Genomic DNA, 22,250 nt, shown 5'->3' on the forward strand with positions numbered 1-22,250 from the left:
AATTGGGAGATGAACCGTAGAGAGTTTCGCTCTTGGCCTGAATTCAAGCAGAGATTATTTCTTCATTTTGGAGAATCCATTGAAGCAGATCCTGGGAACCGGTTGTTTGCGATTAAGCAAACTGGGACAGTGGCTGCTTATGTCACAGAGTTTGAAGATTTATCTGCTCAAGTTTCAGGTTTGGATGACTCTCACTTGGAGAAGATTTTTTACAATGGTTTGAAGCAGGAAATGAAGGAAGTGATAAAGATGAAGGAACCTAAAGGCATTGATTATCAAAAGGCTACTGTGTTAAGAATGGAATCAAGCTCGTTTTGTCAATTGATCAGTGAATAGGAGAACAAGCCTGCAGCACAAACTAAACAGTTTGTTTCACGACCTCCGGCTACCTTTTCGGCTACTAAACCTCTGTTACTTACTGGTGGTACAAGTCAAGGAGTACAAAATGTTGCGAATGTGAAACAAACAGCTCCACCACGACAGAGACACACTTCAGAAGAATTAGATGCCATGAGAAGCAAAGGAATATGTTTCAAATGCAAAGGGAGATATTCTCGAGGTCATCTCTGTCCCTTAAGAGAATTACAAATATTAACTGTGGTGGATGGTTTGGAGTTAGAAGTAATGGTTGAGGAGTTGCAGACTGAAGTTATGGAGGAGATAGTTCAAGCTCCAGAAGTGAGATGTTTATCTCTTAACTCCTTTCTCGGTCTCCATTCTCCAAGGACAACTAAAATGGTGGGGTATATTGGGAAGTGTCGAGTGGTGGTACTATTGGACTCTGGAGCTTCACACAACTTCATGACATCATCGATAGTTAATAAGTCGAAGTTAAAAACTCATGCAGCAAGAGATTTGGAGGTATTGCTAGGAAATGGTGTATCGGTGCATGGTTCTGGCATTTGCAAGAATGTTCAGTTTCATCTTTCTGGAAAAGCGTTTAAGAGTGACTTTATTGCTCTAGACCTTGGTGGAGTAGATGTCATATTAGGGGTTCAGTGGCTCGAAACTTTGGGAAAATGTGAAGTCGACTGGAAGTTGCAAGAATGGCAATTCACTTATGAAGGCAAGCGAGTTACCTTGTTAGGAGATCCTACTCTACATGGTCCTCCACTTTCTATGAAGAGACTTCATACTCCATTGAAACAACATATTATTCAAGACCGCTTGAAGGAATTGAACAACACTAAACTTGCCACAACTGAGATTATTGTTGTACCAATTATTAACGAGATTTTGGTGAAGTTTGCTGCTGTATTTGCCTTGCCTGTAGGGTTGCCACCTTTCAGAGGACAAGAACATGGGATTAATCTCAAACCAGGAGTTTAGTCTATCACTGTTCGTCCTTACAGATATCCGCATGCAACTAAAGAAGTGATGGAGCAAATGGTGAGTGAAATGTTGTCATCTGGAATAATACGAGTCAGCAATAGTCCTTTTTCTAGTCCTGTCTTGTTAGTAAAAAAGAAGGACTCCTCTTGGAGGTTCTGCGTTGATTACAGAACTCTGAATAGAGCGACTATTCCTGACAAGTTTCCAATTCCTGTTATTGATCAACTACTCCATGAGTTACATGGTGCTGTGATGTTTTCAAAAATTGATTTACGATCAGACTACCACCAAATCAGGATGCGAGAGGATGATATCAAGAAAACTGCATTCCGCACTTTGGAGGGACATTACGAGTTTTTAGTGATGCCTTTTGGCCTCACTAACGCTCCTGCCACGTTTCAGGCGCTGATGAACAAGGTGTTCAAGCCGTATTTGCGAAAGTTTGTGGTGGTTTTCTTCGATGATATTTTGGTGTATAGCAGCAGTTTGGAAGCTCATGTGCAACATCTGGAGTTGGTTCTACAGTTACTTAAAGAGAATGTGTTGTTTGCCAATCAAAAGAAGTGTTTATTTGGTGCTGCTCGTGTTGAATACTTGGGTCATATTATCTCTAAAGACGGTGTTGCTACAGATGCAGTGAAGACGGAGGCGATGCTACAGTGGCCAACTCCTATCAATGTTAAACAACTTCGTGGATTCTTAGGCCTCACTGGCTACTATAGGAAGTTTGTTAAAAACTATGGTATCATTGCTAAACCTCTTACAGAGCTGCTGAAGAAAGATTGTTTTCAATGGATTACCTTGGCTCAAGAAGCGTTTGATTGTTTGAAGCATGCAATGTCGACAGTACCAGTATTGGGACTTCCTGATTTCGACAAGACTTTTATTTTAGAAACAGATGCTTCAGGTACGGGTGTTGGTGCAGTTCTTATACAGGATAAGAGACCGTTAGCTTACTTTAGCCATGGTTTAACTGCAAGAGAACAGCTTAAGCCAGCCTACGAGCGTGAATTGATGGCTATTGTGTTGGCAGTATTAAAATGGAAACATTATCTGATGGGAAGGAAGTTTGAAGTTCATACTAATCAACGAAGTTTAAAGTTTTTGTTGGAGCAGAAAGAGGTTAACATGGAATATCAACGCTGGCTGACTAAACTACTTGGCTTCGATATGGATATTGTGTATAAACCAGGGGTGGAAAATAAGGCTGCAGATGGACTGTCTAGGATTCCTCATCTGGTGTCTGCTTCACTGTTGGCCTTCTCTGTTCCTTCGGCCATACAGTTACAAGATCTTTACAAGGAAATCGATTCAGACACACGCATTCAATCTTTGATGCAAAACTTGGAATCTTCCGAGGCTCACTCTAACTATCATGTGGTTGATGGGAGATTTTGGTATAAAAGGCGGCTGGTTATTTCAAAGACTTCGAAATTCATTCCTATGATTTTTCATGAGTTTCATGATAGTAAGGTTGGTGGTCACGCGGGCATATTAAAGACACTAAAAAGGATTCAGACTCTGTTTCATTGGGAGGGGATGTACAAGGATGTTAAAAGGTATGTCACGGAATGCTCAACTTGTCAGACACACAAATACTCTACTTTGGCTCCTGCTGGGTTGTTACAACCATTGCCTATTCCTACGGCGATATGGGAGGATGTATCTTTGGATTTTATCGAAGGTCTACCAACCTCTGGTGGTATCAATGTTATTTTGTTCGTGGTGGATCGGTTGAGAAAGGCAGCTCATTATTTGGGACTTAAACATCCATTTAAAGCGATTGATGTGGCTCAGAAGTTTGTCTCAGAGGTGGTCAGGCTTCATGGTTTTCCAAAGTCAATTGTTTCTGATAGGGACAGGGTGTTCGTGGGTAGTATTTGGAAGGAGTTGTTTCGTCTTGCAGGTACAAAACTCAAGTTCAGCACTGCGTACCATCCGCAAACTGACGGACAGACAGAGGTGCTCAATCGCTGCCTTGAAACTTATTTGCGGTGTTTTGCGTCTAGCCATCCACGCACATGGTTTAAGTTCCTAGCTTGGGCAGAATACTCTTATAACACGGCGTATCACACGGCTATTAAGACGACCCCATTTAAGATGGTTTATGGTCGAGATCCTCCATCATTATTATCTTTTGAGTAAGGATCAACTACGAACTGGGAGTTGGAAGTGCAGTTACGGGAACGAGACCTTATGTTAACTCATATAAGAAGTAATCTTCAACGAGCTCAGGATTTGATGAAGAAACAGGAGGATAAACATAGGTGTGAGGTGGTGTTCTCTGTGGGAGATTGGGTGTATCTTAAGCTCCAGCCTTATCGTCAAATGTCAGTGATCAAATGTTCTTGTCAAAAGCTTGCTGCCAGGTTCTTTGGTCCATTTCTGGTGTTGGAGAGGATTGGAGCAGTGGCTTATCGTTTGCAACTATCTGACGGTGCCAAGATCCACAATGTTTTTCACGTGTCACAGCTGAAGGCGGTAGTTGGGGATCCACAACAGGTACAATACACTGACCCTCCAGAGCTGATTGAGGATGAGTTTTTATTTACCGGTGGTCGAGAGTTTTTGGTGCATTGGTTTGATCGACCTGAAACAGAGGATTCATGGATGCTATCTCGAGACTTTGTTCAATTGTTTCCTCAGTTCACGCTTGAGGACAAGCTGTTTCTCCGGGAGGGAAGTATTGATAAGATCCACCAAGCCTATTATCGAAAGAAGAAGCCGGTTGCCACATCAACAAGTGTGGAGTCAAGGAAGGAGCAAGAGTTGACTAATGAACTCGAGTGAAGTTGACTAAAGACTCTAGACGGAACGGAGGGTTTGCTGTTAGGAGTTCGAAAGTATAAGAGCCGTTGTATCTCTTTCATTTCTCTGAATGCTTAATCTGGATTGTAATTCTCTTGCGATGTGCTTGAGTCCCGAGTGATGTGCTCGGTAGAGATCTATGTTGATCTCGCTTCTCAGATTGAGTATTGATTTGTTATTCTTTCTCATTTGATTCTCTTCTCATAAACTTTGTAATCGATTTCACAATTCTCTTTGAATACAAAGGTATTATTCAGCGATAACGATAGAACTATCTAGAATCTATCACGGAGCTTTCTTGCAGAATAAGGCTGTTGTTGACAGGGTTAATATCGTTCCTAACCAGTTTCTTCGTGATGGTCCATTGAGGTGCGTCGTTGACAGTAGGTGCAGGGATCGTTTGAGGTGCGTCGTTGACTTCTCTAGGTGTAGGGATCATCCAAATCTTTTCTCTCTCTCTTTTTGCGTTCATCATGGATTCAATGCTTCCAAACGAAACCAAAAGCAATGTTACTTTTGTTTTTTGAGAAGGCAAGAAGTGTCTATGCCAGATCCTTCACCTAAAGCGATATAAAGAACATACAATCATTTACAGGCACAAGTACTACAAAAACTAGGGAATGGGAATAAAGACTTTACTTACATAGAATTCCTAAACCCTCAAGGTTATCAATTCTAAGCTGTAAATCTATACCATCTATGGAGATGCTAGGCATCATCTCGGGCTCATCAGAAATAACGTTGGAACCTTTGACAATCAAGTAAGACTGGTTATTGTTGTTCTTGACATCTTTAGAGAAAGGCTTCATATGAGTCGGGTTAGGATCATGTTGTGAATCAGTGTTCCCTGCAGAATCAATAAAACCTGCAATTGCAATACACAAGAAGTAAAAAAGGCACTCAGAGAAAAATATAGGGGTTCTGCGTAATGTCTTATACGTAGTTTGTGATGAAAGAACGTTAACCTTCGAACAAGCCACCAGAAGGACTCAACAGTCAACATGTTTGTAGTGCTGACAAGGTTGTTATCACCTTCGTAGTCATTTGGGTTATCCCTGTACGGTTCATATCGTTTCAAGACTTCTTCATCTGTGTTGATCGGAGAGACAAACGGCTTCTGTGTTTCTTAGCTCATATTACTCGTCGGACACTTTTTCTCTGTTTCCTTGGATCGCAAGTAAGAGGATTCTTCAAGGCTCTCTCGTGGTTCTTGAATCGTACTCGCTCGATTCTTCTCCCTCGCGGTGCTAAAGGATAACATATCTGTTTCCTTGGGTTGCAAGAAAGAAGAGTTTTGACTTTTGAGCGACTCAATACTCTTTTGTTCTCTTCTTCGTCGGAGAGACTTAGCGTTAAAGCGATTTTAGAGAGAGAGAGAGAGAAAGATTTGGATTAGTGAAACCGCGAGTGACGAGAGTCGTTAATTATATATAGACGAATTATTAATTATCTAATCTTTAATTGCGGTGGCTTCAATTTAATTTAGACGAAAATAATACTAATCAATCATCTCTAATAATTTTGTTTTACCTTTCCAGTTACTAGCTGTTTAAATTATTATTATTATTATTTTTTTTTGTTTAAGTTGTTGGTACAATTTTTATGTATAGTATTGTAAAATTATCTAATTTTTAATTCCAATGTTGTTTTGATATACACCACCATTGTCCCATTGCAATGTTTTTATGCTAGGACCAAATTGATTAGAAACATAAGCCATGAATTATAAAAATGTGGAGAATACGTCAGATTTCTTTAGTAAAAGAAAGACCCAAAGAAAGTGAGTAAACTGATCAATGTAAATGACATAATATTTAAATCCCATGATGCTGGAAACTGGTGAGGTCCAGACATCGGAATGAATTATTTTAAATGGTTCAGAAATAGTAAAAATAACAGAATCAAAAGGTAAACGAATGTGTTTCCCCAACTGACAAGAATGACAAAGAGACATGTCAGTTTTAGAACAATTTATTGTAGAAAAAGAAATAAGAGATTGTAGAGTAGTGTTTCCCACGTGACCGAGTCGACAATGCCACAACATGGTGTTGGGAACCGTGGAAATCATGGCTTGTGGAGATGGAGAGGCCGATGGTGGTGACGTAATGGAACAAAGAGGGTGATCGGAGTTGGAAAGTCCTTTACACAAAAACCAAACAGATCAAATTCCATAGAATCAGAGTTATCTTTAGTAAATTGATGTACCGAGACAAAAATTTTGATGATAGAGGGACAAACTAGGACATCTTTTAGATGTAGAGATCGACTGTTATACATGATAACAGAGTGACCGAAAGCATTTGTAGGAATAAAGGCTCTGTTACCGACTACAACCAATGGGGAAGAGCTCGAATTAAAAAGAGAATGTCCATATACCAGTTGCCATCCACCGGATCTTGCACCATCATCGTCCCAAACGCGGCGGCAAGGCTTGGTGGGAGTTGTGTTGGTTGGACAGCCGGAGGTGGTGTGTATGGATAGGAACCGAGAACGCCAGCAGCAGCGGGATGAGTGGCTGTCAGACAGGCCATAGGTTGGTGTGGCCAGTTTCTTTGTGGCCACGGCGAGGCCGAAACAAGAGGTTGAGACCACGGAGGTGGCATGCGCCAGTTAGTGCCCCAGTTCCAGTTCTGTCAACCACGTCCTTTGCCACTAGAACACCGTCCGCGGCCGCGTCCTCGACCGTTGTTGTAGTTACCGCCGTGGCGCCGTTGTAGTGACCTCTATTGGAGTTGTTGTCACGATGATTGTTGTTGGTGATGTGGCCTGAAGACGTGTATAGTGCACTTTGAGAGGAAGAGTCGATAGAGGCAGAGGTTGTTTTGACTTGTTTGGAGAGACGGCGTTCCTCCTCGGCAAGCATGGAGCGAGCAGTGGCAAAGGATGGGACGGGTTGGCAACGTTTGATGATGTTGACAATGTTGTCGTATTTTTCGGTGAGACCATTAAGCATATGCATAACGAGTACAAGTTCGGTAACAGGAGAATCAACGTTGGTCAAGAGATCCGAGAGAGCCTTCAGCTTCTGACAGTAGTTATGGACGGAGAGATCGCCGATGGTAAGTGAATGGAGCTCGTTGTCAAGTTGGATAGCCCGAGCCTCCTTGTTGTTTCTAAAGAGACACTACAAGAAATATAGACATTACTAGCACAAGCAAAATGCTACTAAAGGGCTTTCGTAGCACAATTGAAAACGATGTATAATGAGGAGCTATAGTAGACCCTCTCCCCCGCCCTCTACCATAGCAGTTTTTACGCGCTATGGTAGATTGACCTATTATAGCGCTAATACTCCGCTATTTAATATTATTAACTAGCGCTTAGTTCGTGCTATTATATTCGTATTTATAGCAAACATTTTGTGGTGTGTAACTTGTAATGATAACATATATGTGGTGTAATGTATATTATAATGTAATATATTTCAATTATTTGAAACCTATATTGCATAAAATATAAATTGCAAATTGATTCATAAATAAAATTAATATTACATTAAATTTATAAAACATACATTTTACATAGAGTCATTCTATCAAATACCCAAAAGATACAAATGAATCACCAACCAAGTCATAAAAAAAGGCAAGTACATTTCTTCACCAAACCAAGTCATAAAGAAACCGAAGCAGCTCTAGTAAATCTCCAACTCATATCATTTACCAGCCAACGCCATTCCATCAGCATATCACCTTAGAGCCTTTGGCTTTGTGTGAACTCTCTATTTCTTCATAAGAGTCATAACGCATATGCAGAGACCAATAACAATTGCCACGCCTCAATGATCTTGCTGAACTCAAGCTTGTCTTCCTTCTTGACAGTTGTCAAACACAAGCAAGAAGCAGTATTTTGTTGAACAACCTGAAATCAAGAAACCGAAATAACATAAGCAGACAGACATATGGTCCCAGAATCACCAGCTGAAGTTTTTCTCTGCAAAGTTCACCATCAAACAGCAACGTAAGTAAATAAATAAAAAAAACAAATACCAAACACAATCTATTAGAAGGATCAGAGGAAGAGGAACCAAGAACTTCACAAGTGATGAAGAAAACTGAGTTATATACATGTGATGTCTCCGTTTCAGCTCCTACACACACATAAATCAGATTCAAAATCAATCTGAGAAAAGCCATACTAAATCTCATCTTAGATCTTAATCAATAACCTAAACGAGAGAAAAAAATAGCAGAAGATTCAAGTCATTAACCTAACCGAATATCACAAGAACGAAACAAATCTGACCTGAAGAGAAGAGGAGAATCCAAATTAGAAAGACTTTTGGCTATAAACCCAGAAAGTGAACCAGCATCTGTCCCTGAGAAAAACAAACGGAAATCAAAATCAATCACAATCTGACAATAAGAGAAGAGGAAGAGTTTCTCTCACACACAAAAATAGAGACAGCGAAGGGAAGTCAGAAAGAAGGAAGGAAGGTAGTCCATTGATTTTAATACAATCAACGGTGTGTATTAAATAAGGGGTGATCCTTAACTCTATAGATTAACCAATCAGAAACCAGCTTTTCTGTTTACATTTTAAAATTTGTAATACTTGAAATATATATTTTTTAAATTACTAGATTAATTTTCGACAAAAAAAAAATAAATACTAGATTAGTTTTGTAATACTTGATGAATCTTTTTTTATTTTTGATATATTTTATGATATTGGTGTTAGATAATTTACAATTCAAAATTTAGTGCTTATGGTCAAATTTCAATCCCTATACCCTAAATCACAAACCTTATACCCTATACCCTAACATCAAAGACTCTATTGCTTTCATTCTTATTTTTATTTTGTAATAAAACAATATAATACAATTATAGTTTTTTCATTGTTATTATAAGTAGAAAATTTAATAATTTACAAGTAAGAGTTTAGTATTTGTATTTATATTATAAGTAGATTTATATATACTTCAAACCTTATATACTCTTATACCCTAAATCCCAAACCATAAACCCTAAATTCTAATTCAATATTTCAACTAGCTTTTTATTCTCATTTTGTATTTTGTAATAATTTTTATTTTATTTTATTTTTTTAGTATGAAATAATAATTCGTTATATATTTTTTTCTTAATTTTGAAATAGAAAAATATTCTACAAATATGAATCTGTATACCCTAAATAAACCCTAAATCCTATTTCATAAACTTTAAAATCAAATATCATGAATTTTTTTTGTTGTTGTGAGTTGATAATGTAATTTTAGTGATTTTGGAATATGTTAAGAGATTGATATAAAAAAATCTGTAATTTATTTTATTGAATTATCACAAACCGTTAGTTAGTAGTATAAAATTTGCATAATTCAGAATACAGTTCACAAGTCTCATATAATATAATAAACTCTCACAAGTCCCCATTTCGTCCCACATTCTTGCAAGTATTCTATCTACGTTTAGCTGTTTCTAGCATCACAACCTTTCACCTCGTCTGCCATATTTGCAACTGAATCAAATCCAATGTAGGCAAAGAACTGTGACTCGACCAGCAAACTCAAGACAACATCCAATCAATTTCCTGAAGCTTTTGTGACCACTCACCATCGATGAAACTGCTATGTCGCGGCAAAAGTAAACTTCATCAAATTTGGACCTTCTTACAACTTTACTGTTTGACCTGTAAGAGTAGTGATAGGCACTTCCAGCTGAAGGAAAAACACTAGAGAGTGCTACAGAAACACCAGCTATAAAGAATGAAAAGGCTAGAGCAGGTCCTAGATGCTCTCTCGCCACTGTTCCCACAAGAATATAAACCCCTGCTCCAATTGTTGATCCAACACCTAAAATTTATACAAACCAAAACTCTGAGGTTTAGTGAAGAACACATCCAAAAACAAAAAAGACACGTAATCTATTATCATACCGTACATAAGGACAAGATCATGAGTAAAGTAATTAAACAGCTAAACAATAATTAACTTTCAGCCAGCAAAAAAAATAACAAAAAGCTACAGACTTTATAAACCCAGATATTACAGACACAAAATCAGATTGAGAAATTCATTGACTTACAAAGAAACATCGATTCCTAAAAATTAGTATCATTGAGAAGATTAATTAGTTCATAATAAGAGTACCAATTGCGATTAAGTGAGGAAAGGTCAAGGCTTTGGCGAGTTGCTGGTCATGAGACTCAGTTTGGCAACCCCGTGAATGGCCACCTCCGCTGACGGCGGCTGAGATGATGGAGGAGAAAGGGAAGAGAAATCGCCGACGAAGCGGACGCTGGAGAGAGACGGAGACTGAGAGAGTAGAGATCAAAGAGAGAGGAGAAGTGGAGAGAAGAGGGGAAGATTTCTTTGATTTTAGATTAGGGATAAATGAATTGAATTTTCTTTTTTGTATAAATGTTGTTTTTTTAGGGGAAAAAAAGATGAGCTACGTTTTAATTTGGCGGACAAACTAGAAATTTGGGTAAGTGTTTTGCCTCCTGAATGATTTTCCACCTTCAATAATGATTTTTGGATTTCCGCTTGTTGAAAATCTTTCTCAGCGCTACAATAATGTTACAATAGTGTTCACATCCGATTTTGACACTTTTAGTAGCAATTAGTGAATTTATGCTACAATGATATGCTACTAATGCCCATATTTCTTGTAGTGAGATTCTCGATAAATGTCCAGATCTGTTGAGCGGTGCTATGGGTTTTGAGAATGGTGTCGAGAAGAGAGGGGGATATGGTGCCATAGATTCATATTTTAACGATGTCATCATGTTCCTTCCAAAGAGTGTCCTCGTCATTAGCAAGAGTGGATTTGCCATCGAGATGACCGTAGACGCCAAAGTTGTAGCAGTGAGTCTCGAAGAGTTCACGCCATGCGTCGTAGTTCATCTTCTGCATGTCAAATACGAGAGGGATGTGTGATTAAATGTGAGTCACAGTGAAGACCTTGTGAACCGCTTGAGCCATCGAAGAAGGAAGAAGAGAATGGAGAGGAGATCTAGGGTTTAGCAGAAGAAGAAGAAGAAAGTAAGCGAGAGAAGACAAGAGGAGAAAGAGGAAGAGGAGGAAAGCGATGGAGGTTTTTTTTTAGGGCTCTGATACCATGTTACAAAGCAAGACCCGATGCTCCTTATCATTACATTATGCCACGTATATATACAAGTGTGGTTGAATGCTGTGCCAGTAATATCGATACAAATATGGAACAAAATACTACATAATCCCTTGTCTATCATTTTCTTCCTGTGTGTCACTATCAATGTGAAAATAAGTTTTGGTGGTATTTCAATTTGATAAATGATTCTTTTGTTTGTCTTATTAACAATTTATCATTATTTCAAAGTTTGTATCCGGTTTATGTAGAGCATGTTACTAAATAATGCAACATGATGAACAAATGTTTCTTTTGATTTACGGATATGGTCAAGCACATCTCAAGAGTCACAAAAGACTCTCAAACCATAAATGGTACGCACTAAGCTCTTATCACTAAATACCCCTGCATCTCAAGAATCCTAGGATAAATTGTTGGCAAAGCTCTCATCAGAGGCAGACGTCCTCATGCAGCCAGCAAGCTGATATTTTAGTTAGCCAAATCAATGGGAATTTTGCAGTCTTGGTTTTCTGACTTTGATTATATTCTGCGGGTTTTTTATTTATAATTTGTTAACTATAATAATTTATATTGATTGAACCAACTTGACAAAATTATGTTTTTGGTGTTTTTAATTATTTTGATGTTTTTCTAATGAATGTAAAATTTATTCAATAAAAAAACCGGTATTAGATCAAATGCATAGTTTTTTTTCTTTAAATCAAGCTTTGAAACTATAACTTGAAATCGAGTATAAACCAAGAAATAAGAAGATGGTCATATTGCTGATTTCCCGCTTGTTGTAGGGAAGTAATCTGTGAAACCTAATCTAAGAACTTAAGACTAGATCAAACACAAATCAAACAAGTAACAAGAAAGAGATTAAAAGAAAACGAAACGACACAAGAGATTTAACGAGTTCAGGTTTCAATGTGAAGCCATATGTCTCGCCGGCGTCGGTACATCGAAATCCACTATACTTCGCTCTAAACTCGAGCTTATACATGTCGGTTACAATCACTCAGAACCAGGGGCGGACATACGCTTTAGTTTGTGTGGCACGTGCCACATGCTAAATCCTGAAAATAAAATTTTGCATGGGATTTAGTTATTATAGTTCAGAAAATAATAACACTTATTATTAGTGCGTCACGTGCTGATGAAGTCCGACGGAAGCTCTTTTTACAATATAAACTAAAATTCAATATAAATTGTATCATAATTTAAGCTATACATATATTAAGCTAATAAAGGTTTAAGCCCAACTATTAAAAACCTACTAATGATTCAAGCCCAACTAAATCAAAGTCTTTCTACATGTCTAAAAACGTTTTTCACATAGTTTTGTTTATTGACTTTTGAAGTTGGTTTTGACTATACCCGGTGCCACTGCTACAGTCAAGAGATGCTTTTCTGCAATGAAAATTGTGAAAACTACTTTTTTTTTTTTTTGCTCAACATCAACTTTCCATTAATCAAGGTATTACAACCAAATCAAAGGTACATTACATTCACCTCTAAAGACTTGGACCAAAACAAATGCAATGGTTGATCAAATACAACCCTGAAACACTAGGCGGATCCAACGCTACCTAATCGAGAACCATTGCATTTTTTAACCATAGTAAGATAGATAACACACCACAACTTGGTGTGAGATCATCACTTAAACCACCTAAAATAACCTAATGACACGAAAACAAATACTAACACAGAGAAAACCAAAAAACTACTACTGAAAACAATCAAATCCCAGCTATGAGAACCTGTGGATCGACATGTAAAACTTGTCCCAATAGCTTCAACACCCAAAGGCGCATCATCATAAGAGCTTGGTCTCTCCGGCTTTCACTGTTCCGGTCCTAAACCTAAAAACGGACAATACATCCTACTGAACCGACCAAGAGTCGTGAGACAAAACCAACGAAATAGCTGCTTCTCCGAACTAACCAAATAACAACCAGAATGCTAATCTTCTAAAGATTAAAAATTGAGAACACAGAATAGCATATCATCACCTCACAATGCAAGAACGAGAAGCTACATCACTTCCGTCGATTTACAAGGCACACTCCTTGGCCGGACTGAAACTAAAACAAAGAAGACACCAACAAACATAAACACCGTGGTGAAGCGAAGGACTGGTTCAACACCAAACTGAAAAGGGAGAAGGCAAGGAGAGTCCGGCTAGCTACACCAGAATCCAGGAACGCCACGAGCACAGCCGCCATGAGGAGACCGAGCAGCTCCCATGCCTCACGAAAACACCACTAACCAAGATCTGAGAACCAGATCTAAATCTAAACCACCACAGGAGAGAGGGTCGGTCCACCAAGCTCCACCAGAGACGCCGAATGCACAAGCCACCGTCCTCAAGAAGCCACCAGAACAGCGACCTAAACTCCTTAGCGAATATTCTCTCTCCACGAGGTGGCTCACCACCAACCAGAGCTTCAGGTCAGAGCAGAACCACGCCACAACCGCCGGAGCTAATGAACTGAAAGACGAAAGAGAAAATAAAAGCAAGGAGCCCTCTCACGGTACCGGCAAGGAACGCCGGTGACCGGAGAGGCAAACGCAGAAGAACCCTAAGTTTGTCGCAGAGATCGCAAGTTGGGAGAGAAATTAGGGGCGCGTGTACCTCAAATTGTGAAAACTACTTTACAAACTGAATAGGTGATCAATTTTTGAATTATTGTATGGTTTGTTTTATTAAAAAAGAACACTTAGATAAGGTGACAAATGAAGTAGTGATAAAAAAATTTCAAGATATGGAAAATAGTAGAATAGTTTTGTAAGACTTCTTAATATGTTTTTGTTATGACAATCTTTTAACGTTTTATTTTTTTGGATTTTTAATATTATTATTANAACACTTATATAAGGTGACAAATGAAGTAGTGATAAAAAATTTCAAGATATGGAAAATAGTTGAATAGTTTTGTAAGACTTCTTAATATGTTTTTGTTATGACAATCTTTTAACGTTTTATTTTTTTTGGATTTTTAATATTATTATTAGTATATTTTAATTAATTATTTAATTAAATATTTGATTAATTATTTTGTGCCCCATGTTAAATAAGTTTATGGATCCGCCACTGCTCAGAACTCTCTCTCTCTCTGTACAACTTCTCTCTCTCACTCTACAATTGATCGATAAGGAAGAAGAGTCGTCTAACAAACCCTCACACGTGCAGGCGTGTGACCAACAAGAGAGCAGAACGTGTCGACGTCTTGGTGGATGATTAAGCCTAAACCAGACTCAATTGAACCAACGGTTCTCAAGCTAAACCAGCTTCCTGAAACTTTCTGTTACAACCAAAGTGTTTCCAACACTTGGTTAATTCCGCATTAACCTTCCGATCTTTAGACTACAACCTTCATAATCCTATTTTGGATCGTCTTGTCGATAAATTTCTCGAGGTGAGCTGTTGGTCTAGGCTGTTCAGCATGCCTATGATTGTTTCTTTCACTCCAGATTGTGTGTACCGTAGTTTGAAGTGCATACCATAGTATAAGCAAAGGGTGTGTGGCTCTAGTGATGAGCTAGAGATGAGAGCTGTAATCTGGTCCCATTGTGTGGTGTGTTGGCTGCCGAGAAGCCTTCATGTGAGTTTCTTCCAAATCTGACTCGAGTAGGGGCACTGGAAGAAGAGGTGGTTCCTTGTTTTTATCGGTTCTTGACAGAAAACACAAGATGAATCAACCCGTTGATTCCATACTAACATACGATATCCCGTAGATAACCTATTGTGCATTCTCAGCCACGTTATAAAAGCAAATTTTGGTGTAGCTTCGGGAAACCACACTCCCTTAGTCCAGTGGCAAATCAGTTTCTCTTCTCTGATATTTTTCCATCATTTTGATGTATTTCTATAATTTTCTAGTAAATAATTCATCTCGTTTTTATTATTTATTTACTTTTAGTTACATTGTTTAAGGCTTATTAAAAGATAACTTATCTCATTAAAATAGGTTTATTTTATTATCTTAAAAAAATAGATAGAACTAACATCAAAAATTATAATTTATTATTCAATATTTTCCTCAAAATATACCATAGATTTAACGAATTATATATTTATAGTATATGAAATTATGAGAAAATTATAATATCATATCATATAAGTTTTGTAATATAATGAAATCTATACAAAATTAAAATTCAATTAATTTTATGTTATGTAAACTTTTATTAAATTTAGTATAATTAAATTTAAATTATTGATTTATAGATACAATTAACAAGTAGAATAGATACAATTATATACAATTTAAAAGTTATTAATACGTTATTAAATTTTAGTTATTCTATATTCTGTATCTTGTAAGTTATTAAATTTAAACATGTCAATATGAATATAATAAAAGTACAATGTGTTGTTCTCACACATCACATCAGCGCCTCAATATTGAAGCAACCACCTATCTAATTAAAACAATTAACAGCTTTATTCGTCTTATGTGGACAGAACACTGCGTTTAATTTATTTTCTTCGTCGCCGTGATACCAATCTCCTTCACTGCATTTAATCAATTTTTTTTGTTTTCATCAAAGTGTCTTCCTGTACGATCCAATCAAATCCTAATCCATTGGAGCGTGGTGGTTACCGAGGTGGTCGTGGTGATGGCCGTGGCAGAAGCGGCGGAGGTCGTGGTTACGACGGAGGAGGAGGAGACCGTGGTCGCAGTTATGGCGGCACAGATCGCGGTCGTGGTCACGGCACAGAGTGAGACGGCGGTAATCGTGGTCAAGGTCGTGGTGAGCATCATGATTTCAGAAGCCAGGGTCATTGGGGACCTCCATCTGGTCACGGTGGCTGTGGGACTCAGTTTCAGCAACCTTGACCACAGGCGGCTCCTCAGCCGCCGCCAGCTCAGGTGACACAAGTAAGTCATGCTAGAGGCGCCGGTAGGGGATCTTGGTGTCGTAAGCCACAGGTTTCTCCAGCTTCGGCTTCTCCGTCCACCTCTGTCGTGGTTTCTGAACCCGTTGGTGGTATGCTCTCAATTTATTCATAGCTTCAATTTTGGGAATTGAGATTGGGGAAAATTTCATAAAACAATTACAAATAAATGATTGCAACTAACTTATGAATCATTAGGCATATTTATGTGATTTTTTTTTGTATAAGTTAAGAGTTGTTTGTATATTAATTTGACAGTTGCTGAAGTGATGAATCCAAGACCATCTGTACAAGGTTCGTCTACTATTGATAGGAAAGAACCACTGAAGCGACCTGATAGAGGCGGTGTTGTGGTTGTGCGGCGTGTTAATCTATTTGTCAATCACTTTAGAGTCAACTTCAATCCGGATACTGTCATAAGACATTATGATGTTGAAATCAAAGGAGATAATCCTACTAAGAAGATATCGAGGTTTGAGCTAGCTATGGTCAGAGACAAGGTGTTCACCGACAATCCCCAAGAGTTTCCCTTTGCTATGACTGCTTATGATGGTCAGAAGAACATTTTCAGGGCGGCTGAACTGCCTACGGGATCATTCAATGCGGAGTTCCCGGGAACTGAAGAGCTGAGAGGTCGTAGCTATACGTTTACCATGAAGCAGTTGAATGCGCTGAAGCTACGTGACTTGAAAGAGTACATGACAGGGAGTACGTCTTTGAATCCGCGTGATGTATTGCAAGGGATGGATGTTGTGATAAAAGAGCATCCTTCGAAGTGTATGATCAGTGTTGGTAAAAGCTTTTTTCACTCGTGAGACTGAGCCTGGTGAAGACTTTCGCTTCGGGATTGCAGCTACGAGAGGGTATCGTCATACTCTGAAGCCCACGACACAAGGTTTATCATTGTGCTTGGACTACTCCGTGTTGGCGTTTCACAAAGCAATGTCAGTCATCGAGTAGAAGTTGTACTTTAACTGGTCTGATATGCGTCAGTTCAGGAATTGTAGGCGTGATGTGTGGAACGGGAATTGGACCATAAATAAACATCACGGTTAAACAAAATAAAAAAAGGCCTGCTGAATTAGACCGACACACAATGGACTTTCTTTTATTTCTATCATGTTCGAATACTTTGTAAATAAACCAACTAATCAATTATACAGTAAAATAAAATATACTCAATAGAATATGTCAATACATAAACAAACCAACAACCAACATAAAGTAAAAATAACAACGTAACAAAACAAACAAACTCCAATACATCGTAAACAATCAAAACAACCATAATACTATACAAAATCCAACACAAACATACAAAAAAACACAAAAGAACAAGTAGAAAAAAAAAGAAAAAAAAAACACAAAAAATTAAAATTAAACACACAAAAACACTTCCCACGGCGTAGCGCCCGGTACTACTATCCTAATAAGAAATAACGAGTTAATGTATGCCTTTAAAACAATCTTTAAAAAATAAATGGAATATTAAAGGTGACATGTTGGCGTGTCAACGTGGGAGAGACCCCATTCATAGGATTACTTAGATTTATTTCCACAAAACTCAAAAATCAGTTTCAATCTTTAAGTGGAAAGATATATGTGTGTCATTTTCTTGTTCAAATTACCAATTTTTACTTCTTTTACTATAAGTTATAAATTGTATTTATATATGCTTCTATTTACTACTTTAATTTCTAATCCCAATTGAATTTATACATAATAACTGCACAAATTTTCAAATATATGTTTTTGATATATTACTCAATTTGTAAAAATAAATTTCTAAAATTTAATAACTTACAGAATATAATATTTTTCAAACAATTACAACATTTTTGTTCAGATTGCCAATTTTTACTTCTTTTACTATAAGTTATAAATTGTATTTATATATGCTTCTATATATTACTTACTTTCTTATCCTAAATTTAATTTACACATAATATCTGAAAATTTTCAAATATATGTTTTTGATATATTACTTAATTTGTAAAAGAAATTTCTACATTTTTAATAACTTACAGAATATAATATTTTCAAAAAATTACAGCATTTTTATTCTCTTACAATTGGGGGAATCTCATGCCGAAAGCCGGACTAGTCTCTACGGATGACCCAAGTTATGAAGTGCTTGAGTGATTTTTCATGAGACGCTTGAGTGGAGAAACAACCACAAACACCACAACTTGTTAACCATTCATAACAGTTGAAAAATTATATAAAACTTTATAGTAAGTTACTAATTTTGATAATATTACCTATAAATTGTGAAATTCAATAGAATTATAAAATAATGAAACGGCTATGATTTTGAATTGTAGCATGGATTGGTCAAATACATTCCCATTTCAAGAAATGTAAACATGCATTGATATGATATTTTTCTTTATAAAACATGTCCTTAAAAAACAAATTAATATATATTTCTCTTTTTTCTGTTATTTGCATTATTGTGAACCAAACTTTTATTACTGATTGGGATTTAACATAATCAAACCAACCATAAAAGAGAGAGACATATTGACTTTCCCACACCAACGTGCGTCCATGCAAATGAGCCCTTGCAACATACATGAGTGTGCATATAAAGCTTTAAATCCTTGCACATAAAAATGCGTGTACAAACTTATAGGTATAGGAGAGAGACGCAGGAGAATAATTATCAAAAAATGGGGACAAAAACCCATAATTCTCGAGGGAAAATATTCATGATCTATCTAATACTAATCTCATTGTCACTTTTTGGTTTGATCTTACCTTTTAAACCTCTTTTACGGATCACTTCATCATCTTCAACGTTACAGATTAATCTACCATCGCCTCAAGTCAACAAAAACCCGAAATGGCTCCGACTCATCCGTGATTATCTACCCGAAAAGAAGCTCCGAGTTGGCTTCCTCAACATCGACGAGAAAGACCGCGAGAGCTACGAGGCTCGTGGACCTTTGATACTAAAGAACGTGTACGTTTCGCTAGATCCTATACCGGAGAATGTCACTTGGAAGAGTCTTTACCCCGAGTGGATCGATGAGAAAGNACACCACAACTTGTTAACCATTCATAACAGTTGAAAAATTATATAAAACTTTATAGTAAGTTACTAATTTTGATAATATTACCTATAAATTGTGAAATTCAATAGAATTATAAAATAATGAAACGGCTATGATTTTGAATTGTAGCATGGATTGGTCAAATACATTCCCATTTCAAGAAATGTAAACATGCATTGATATGATATTTTTCTTTATAAAACATGTCCTTAAAAAACAAATTAATATATATTTCTCTTTTTTCTGTTATTTGCATTATTGTGAACCAAACTTTTATTACTGATTGGGATTTAACATAATCAAACCAACCATAAAAGAGAGAGACATATTGACTTTCCCACACCAACGTGCGTCCATGCAAATGAGCCCTTGCAACATACATGAGTGTGCATATAAAGCTTTAAATCCTTGCACATAAAAATGCGTGTACAAACTTATAGGTATAGGAGAGAGACGCAGGAGAATAATTATCAAAAAATGGGGACAAAAACCCATAATTCTCGAGGGAAAATATTCATGATCTATCTAATACTAATCTCATTGTCACTTTTTGGTTTGATCTTACCTTTTAAACCTCTTTTACGGATCACTTCATCATCTTCAACGTTACAGATTAATCTACCATCGCCTCAAGTCAACAAAAACCCGAAATGGCTCCGACTCATCCGTGATTATCTACCCGAAAAGAAGCTCCGAGTTGGCTTCCTCAACATCGACGAGAAAGACCGCGAGAGCTACGAGGCTCGTGGACCTTTGATACTAAAGAACGTGTACGTTTCGCTAGATCCTATACCGGAGAATGTCACTTGGAAGAGTCTTTACCCCGAGTGGATCGATGAGAAAGTTTCTAACTGTCCCGATATCCCTCTCCCTCAGCCACAAGGTTCTGATGCTGACGTGGACGTCATCGTTGCTAGAGTTCCTTGCGATGGGTGGTCGGAGAGTAAAGGGCTGAGAGATGTGTTTAGGCTTCAGGTTAACTTGGCCGTTGCGAATCTAGCCGTCCAGAGTGGTATGAGAAGGGTTGATTCGACGGTGTACGTTGTGTTCATCGGCTCATGTGGACCTATGCATGAGATCTTCAGGTGCGATGAGCGAGTTAGGCGCGTTGAGAATTATTGGGTGTATAAGCCTTATATCCCGAGTTTGAAGCAGAAGCTTCTCATGCCTGTTGGTTCATGTCGCGTTGCTCCTCCGTTTGCCCAACTTGGTAAATTATAATTTTTTCCCTCTTTAAATATTAGTTTTCATATTCGACAAAAAATATATATATATAGTTTTCATAATCTTGTATTGTGACATATTATCTCAAAATTATTATTTTATTTTATTTTAAGGTAGATAATAGTCCTTCTAAGTAATTTCTAATACACATTTTACTATTACTAATTGTCAAAAAAAAAATCATTATATGTAATTAATATGCATTTTTTTTTCTTCTTGGTGAAGTTTCTATTGGAGAGGTGTTTTGGTAGATCATTATTGCTAACACGTACTTGTTTTAAATGAAAATGAAAAGTTGGTAATTAAAGTAATATGAGACTAATGGTTGGTGCGATTAGATCGTGCCTCACAGTATGCAGATATAGTTTTGTTGACGTAATATTAAGTACATTTTTATTTTTTGCATATTTAAATGGCATTATAAACTTGTTTTTTTTTTTCTTAAAATCTTAGAAGATATTCATTACAACAAATTTTAAATGTATATATGTCAATGTGGAAACATATATATATATATATATATATATATATATATATAATATGTACATATTTTTAACCAGAAAAAGGTATATATGTAGATATTATAAATATAATCATAATTAATTATATCCAATTTTAAATTAAAAACAATTAGGTGGGGATCGGATTGAAAAAGCTTATCCTCAACAACCTTATACCTGCTTACCACAAACCCTACTTGTTCACCAAATTTTCCTCGTCTCACTCTTTTTTCTCATTCCTTCATTTATCAAAATATATAAGGATCCTTACTCGTTATCTCACTTGTAACTTTTAAACTATTATCATTTACAGGCCAAGAAGCATGGAGACCAAAAGCTGAAGGCAATCTTAAGTCCAAGGCAGCCATAGCCTTACCTCGTCGCTTACGAGTCGCCTATGTGACAGTACTACACTCTTCAGAATCCTATGTTTGTGGGGCAATAGCCTTAGCGCAAAGCATAAGACAATCAGGATCTCATAAGGACATGATTCTCCTCCATGATCAGACCATAACCAACAGGTCTCTAATCGGTCTCAGTGCTGCGGGATGGAATCTACGGTTGATCGACAGAATCCGCAGTCCGTTTTCGAAAAAGGACTCTTACAATGAGTGGAACTATAGCAAATTACGTGTGTGGCAAGTAACTGACTACGATAAACTTGTGTTCATAGACGCAGATTTCATCATCCTCAAGAAACTTGATTATCTATTCTACTATCCACAACTCTCAGCCTCAGGCAACGACAAAGTGCTATTCAACTCCGGAATCATGGTAATACAGCCAAATTCTGTTTTAAAATATCTAAAGTTTTTTTTGGTAAAACGTTTTAAACGTAATTAATATGACGTATTTGGCCTAAAAGCTAGATTTAATATTGAAAAAACTCATGCATCACATCCTTTGAATATAATTAGTTAAAAATGTTAATTTCTGCCTAAAAAACATATACTAATTTTGTTCTCTTGGCATCAGGTTCTCGAGCCATCGGCATGTATGTTTAAAGATCTAATAGAGAAATCGTTCAAGATCGAGTCATACAACGGGGGAGACCAAGGATTCCTCAATGAGATATTTGTATGGTGGCACAGGTTATCGAAACGCGTGAATACAATGAAGTACTTCGACGAAAAAAATCAGCGACCACATGATCTTCCGGAGAATCTAGAAGGTGTGCACTACTTGGGATTGAAGCCATGGGTATGTTATAGAGACTATGACTGCAATTGGGACATGAGCGCACGACGCGTGTTTGCGAGTGATTCGGTGCACAAGAAATGGTGGAAAGTATATGACAAGATGTCAGAGCAGTTGAAGGGTTATTGTAGTTTGGATAAGATTATGGAGAAGAGGATTGAGAAGTGGAGAG

At 37.2% G+C, this 22,250-nt stretch overlaps 3 protein-coding genes and 1 long non-coding RNA gene across 4 annotated transcripts in view; 3 read left to right on the forward strand and 1 right to left on the reverse strand.

Annotated features, from left to right (window-relative positions):
- Nucleotides 9,420–10,642, reverse strand: LOC109125525. The gene is made up of 2 exons (XR_002032581.1): nt 10,232–10,642; nt 9,420–9,934 (listed from the first exon to the last, which is right to left on the reverse strand). It is a non-coding gene; the product is annotated as an uncharacterized LOC109125525 (long non-coding RNA).
- On the forward strand, nt 13,444–15,928 carry LOC104704560 (glycine-rich RNA-binding, abscisic acid-inducible protein-like). The gene is made up of 2 exons (XM_010420622.1): nt 13,444–13,732; nt 15,753–15,928. The coding sequence occupies exons 1-2, from the start codon at nt 13,444–13,446 to the stop codon at nt 15,926–15,928; spliced, it is 465 nt and encodes a 154-aa protein (XP_010418924.1).
- Nucleotides 15,623–17,193, forward strand: LOC104701010 (protein argonaute 2-like). Its single transcript, XM_010416631.2, has 2 exons — nt 15,623–16,193; nt 16,360–17,193. The coding sequence occupies exon 2, from the start codon at nt 16,371–16,373 to the stop codon at nt 16,914–16,916; it is 546 nt and encodes a 181-aa protein (XP_010414933.1). The 5' UTR covers nt 15,623–16,193; nt 16,360–16,370; the 3' UTR covers nt 16,917–17,193.
- The window catches only part of LOC104701011 (putative UDP-glucuronate:xylan alpha-glucuronosyltransferase 4), an 8,835-nt gene continuing 6,192 nt past the window's right edge, over nt 19,608–22,250 (forward strand). The window contains exons 1-3 of the mRNA XM_010416632.2: nt 19,608–20,367; nt 21,195–21,655; nt 21,857–22,242. Coding sequence (XP_010414934.2) covers nt 19,635–20,367; nt 21,195–21,655; nt 21,857–22,242 — 1,580 coding nt within the window. The 5' untranslated portion in view covers nt 19,608–19,634. The remainder of the gene's footprint in view (nt 20,368–21,194; nt 21,656–21,856; nt 22,243–22,250) is intronic.

Source organism: Camelina sativa, chromosome 7 (assembly GCF_000633955.1).
Source record: "Camelina sativa cultivar DH55 chromosome 7, Cs, whole genome shotgun sequence".
NCBI classification, from domain to species: domain Eukaryota; kingdom Viridiplantae; phylum Streptophyta; class Magnoliopsida; order Brassicales; family Brassicaceae; genus Camelina; species Camelina sativa.

Coding starts and splice junctions, on each gene's coding strand:
- LOC104704560 (XM_010420622.1), top strand. CDS start 13,444: ATGCCTCACGAAAACACCACTAACCAAGATCTGAGAACCAGATCTAAA. Junction 13,733..15,752: donor AAGCAAGGAGCCCTCTCACG/GTACCGGCAAGG, acceptor TTTTCATCAAAG/TGTCTTCCTGTACGATCCAA.
- LOC104701010 (XM_010416631.2), top strand. CDS start 16,371: ATGAATCCAAGACCATCTGTACAAGGTTCGTCTACTATTGATAGGAAA.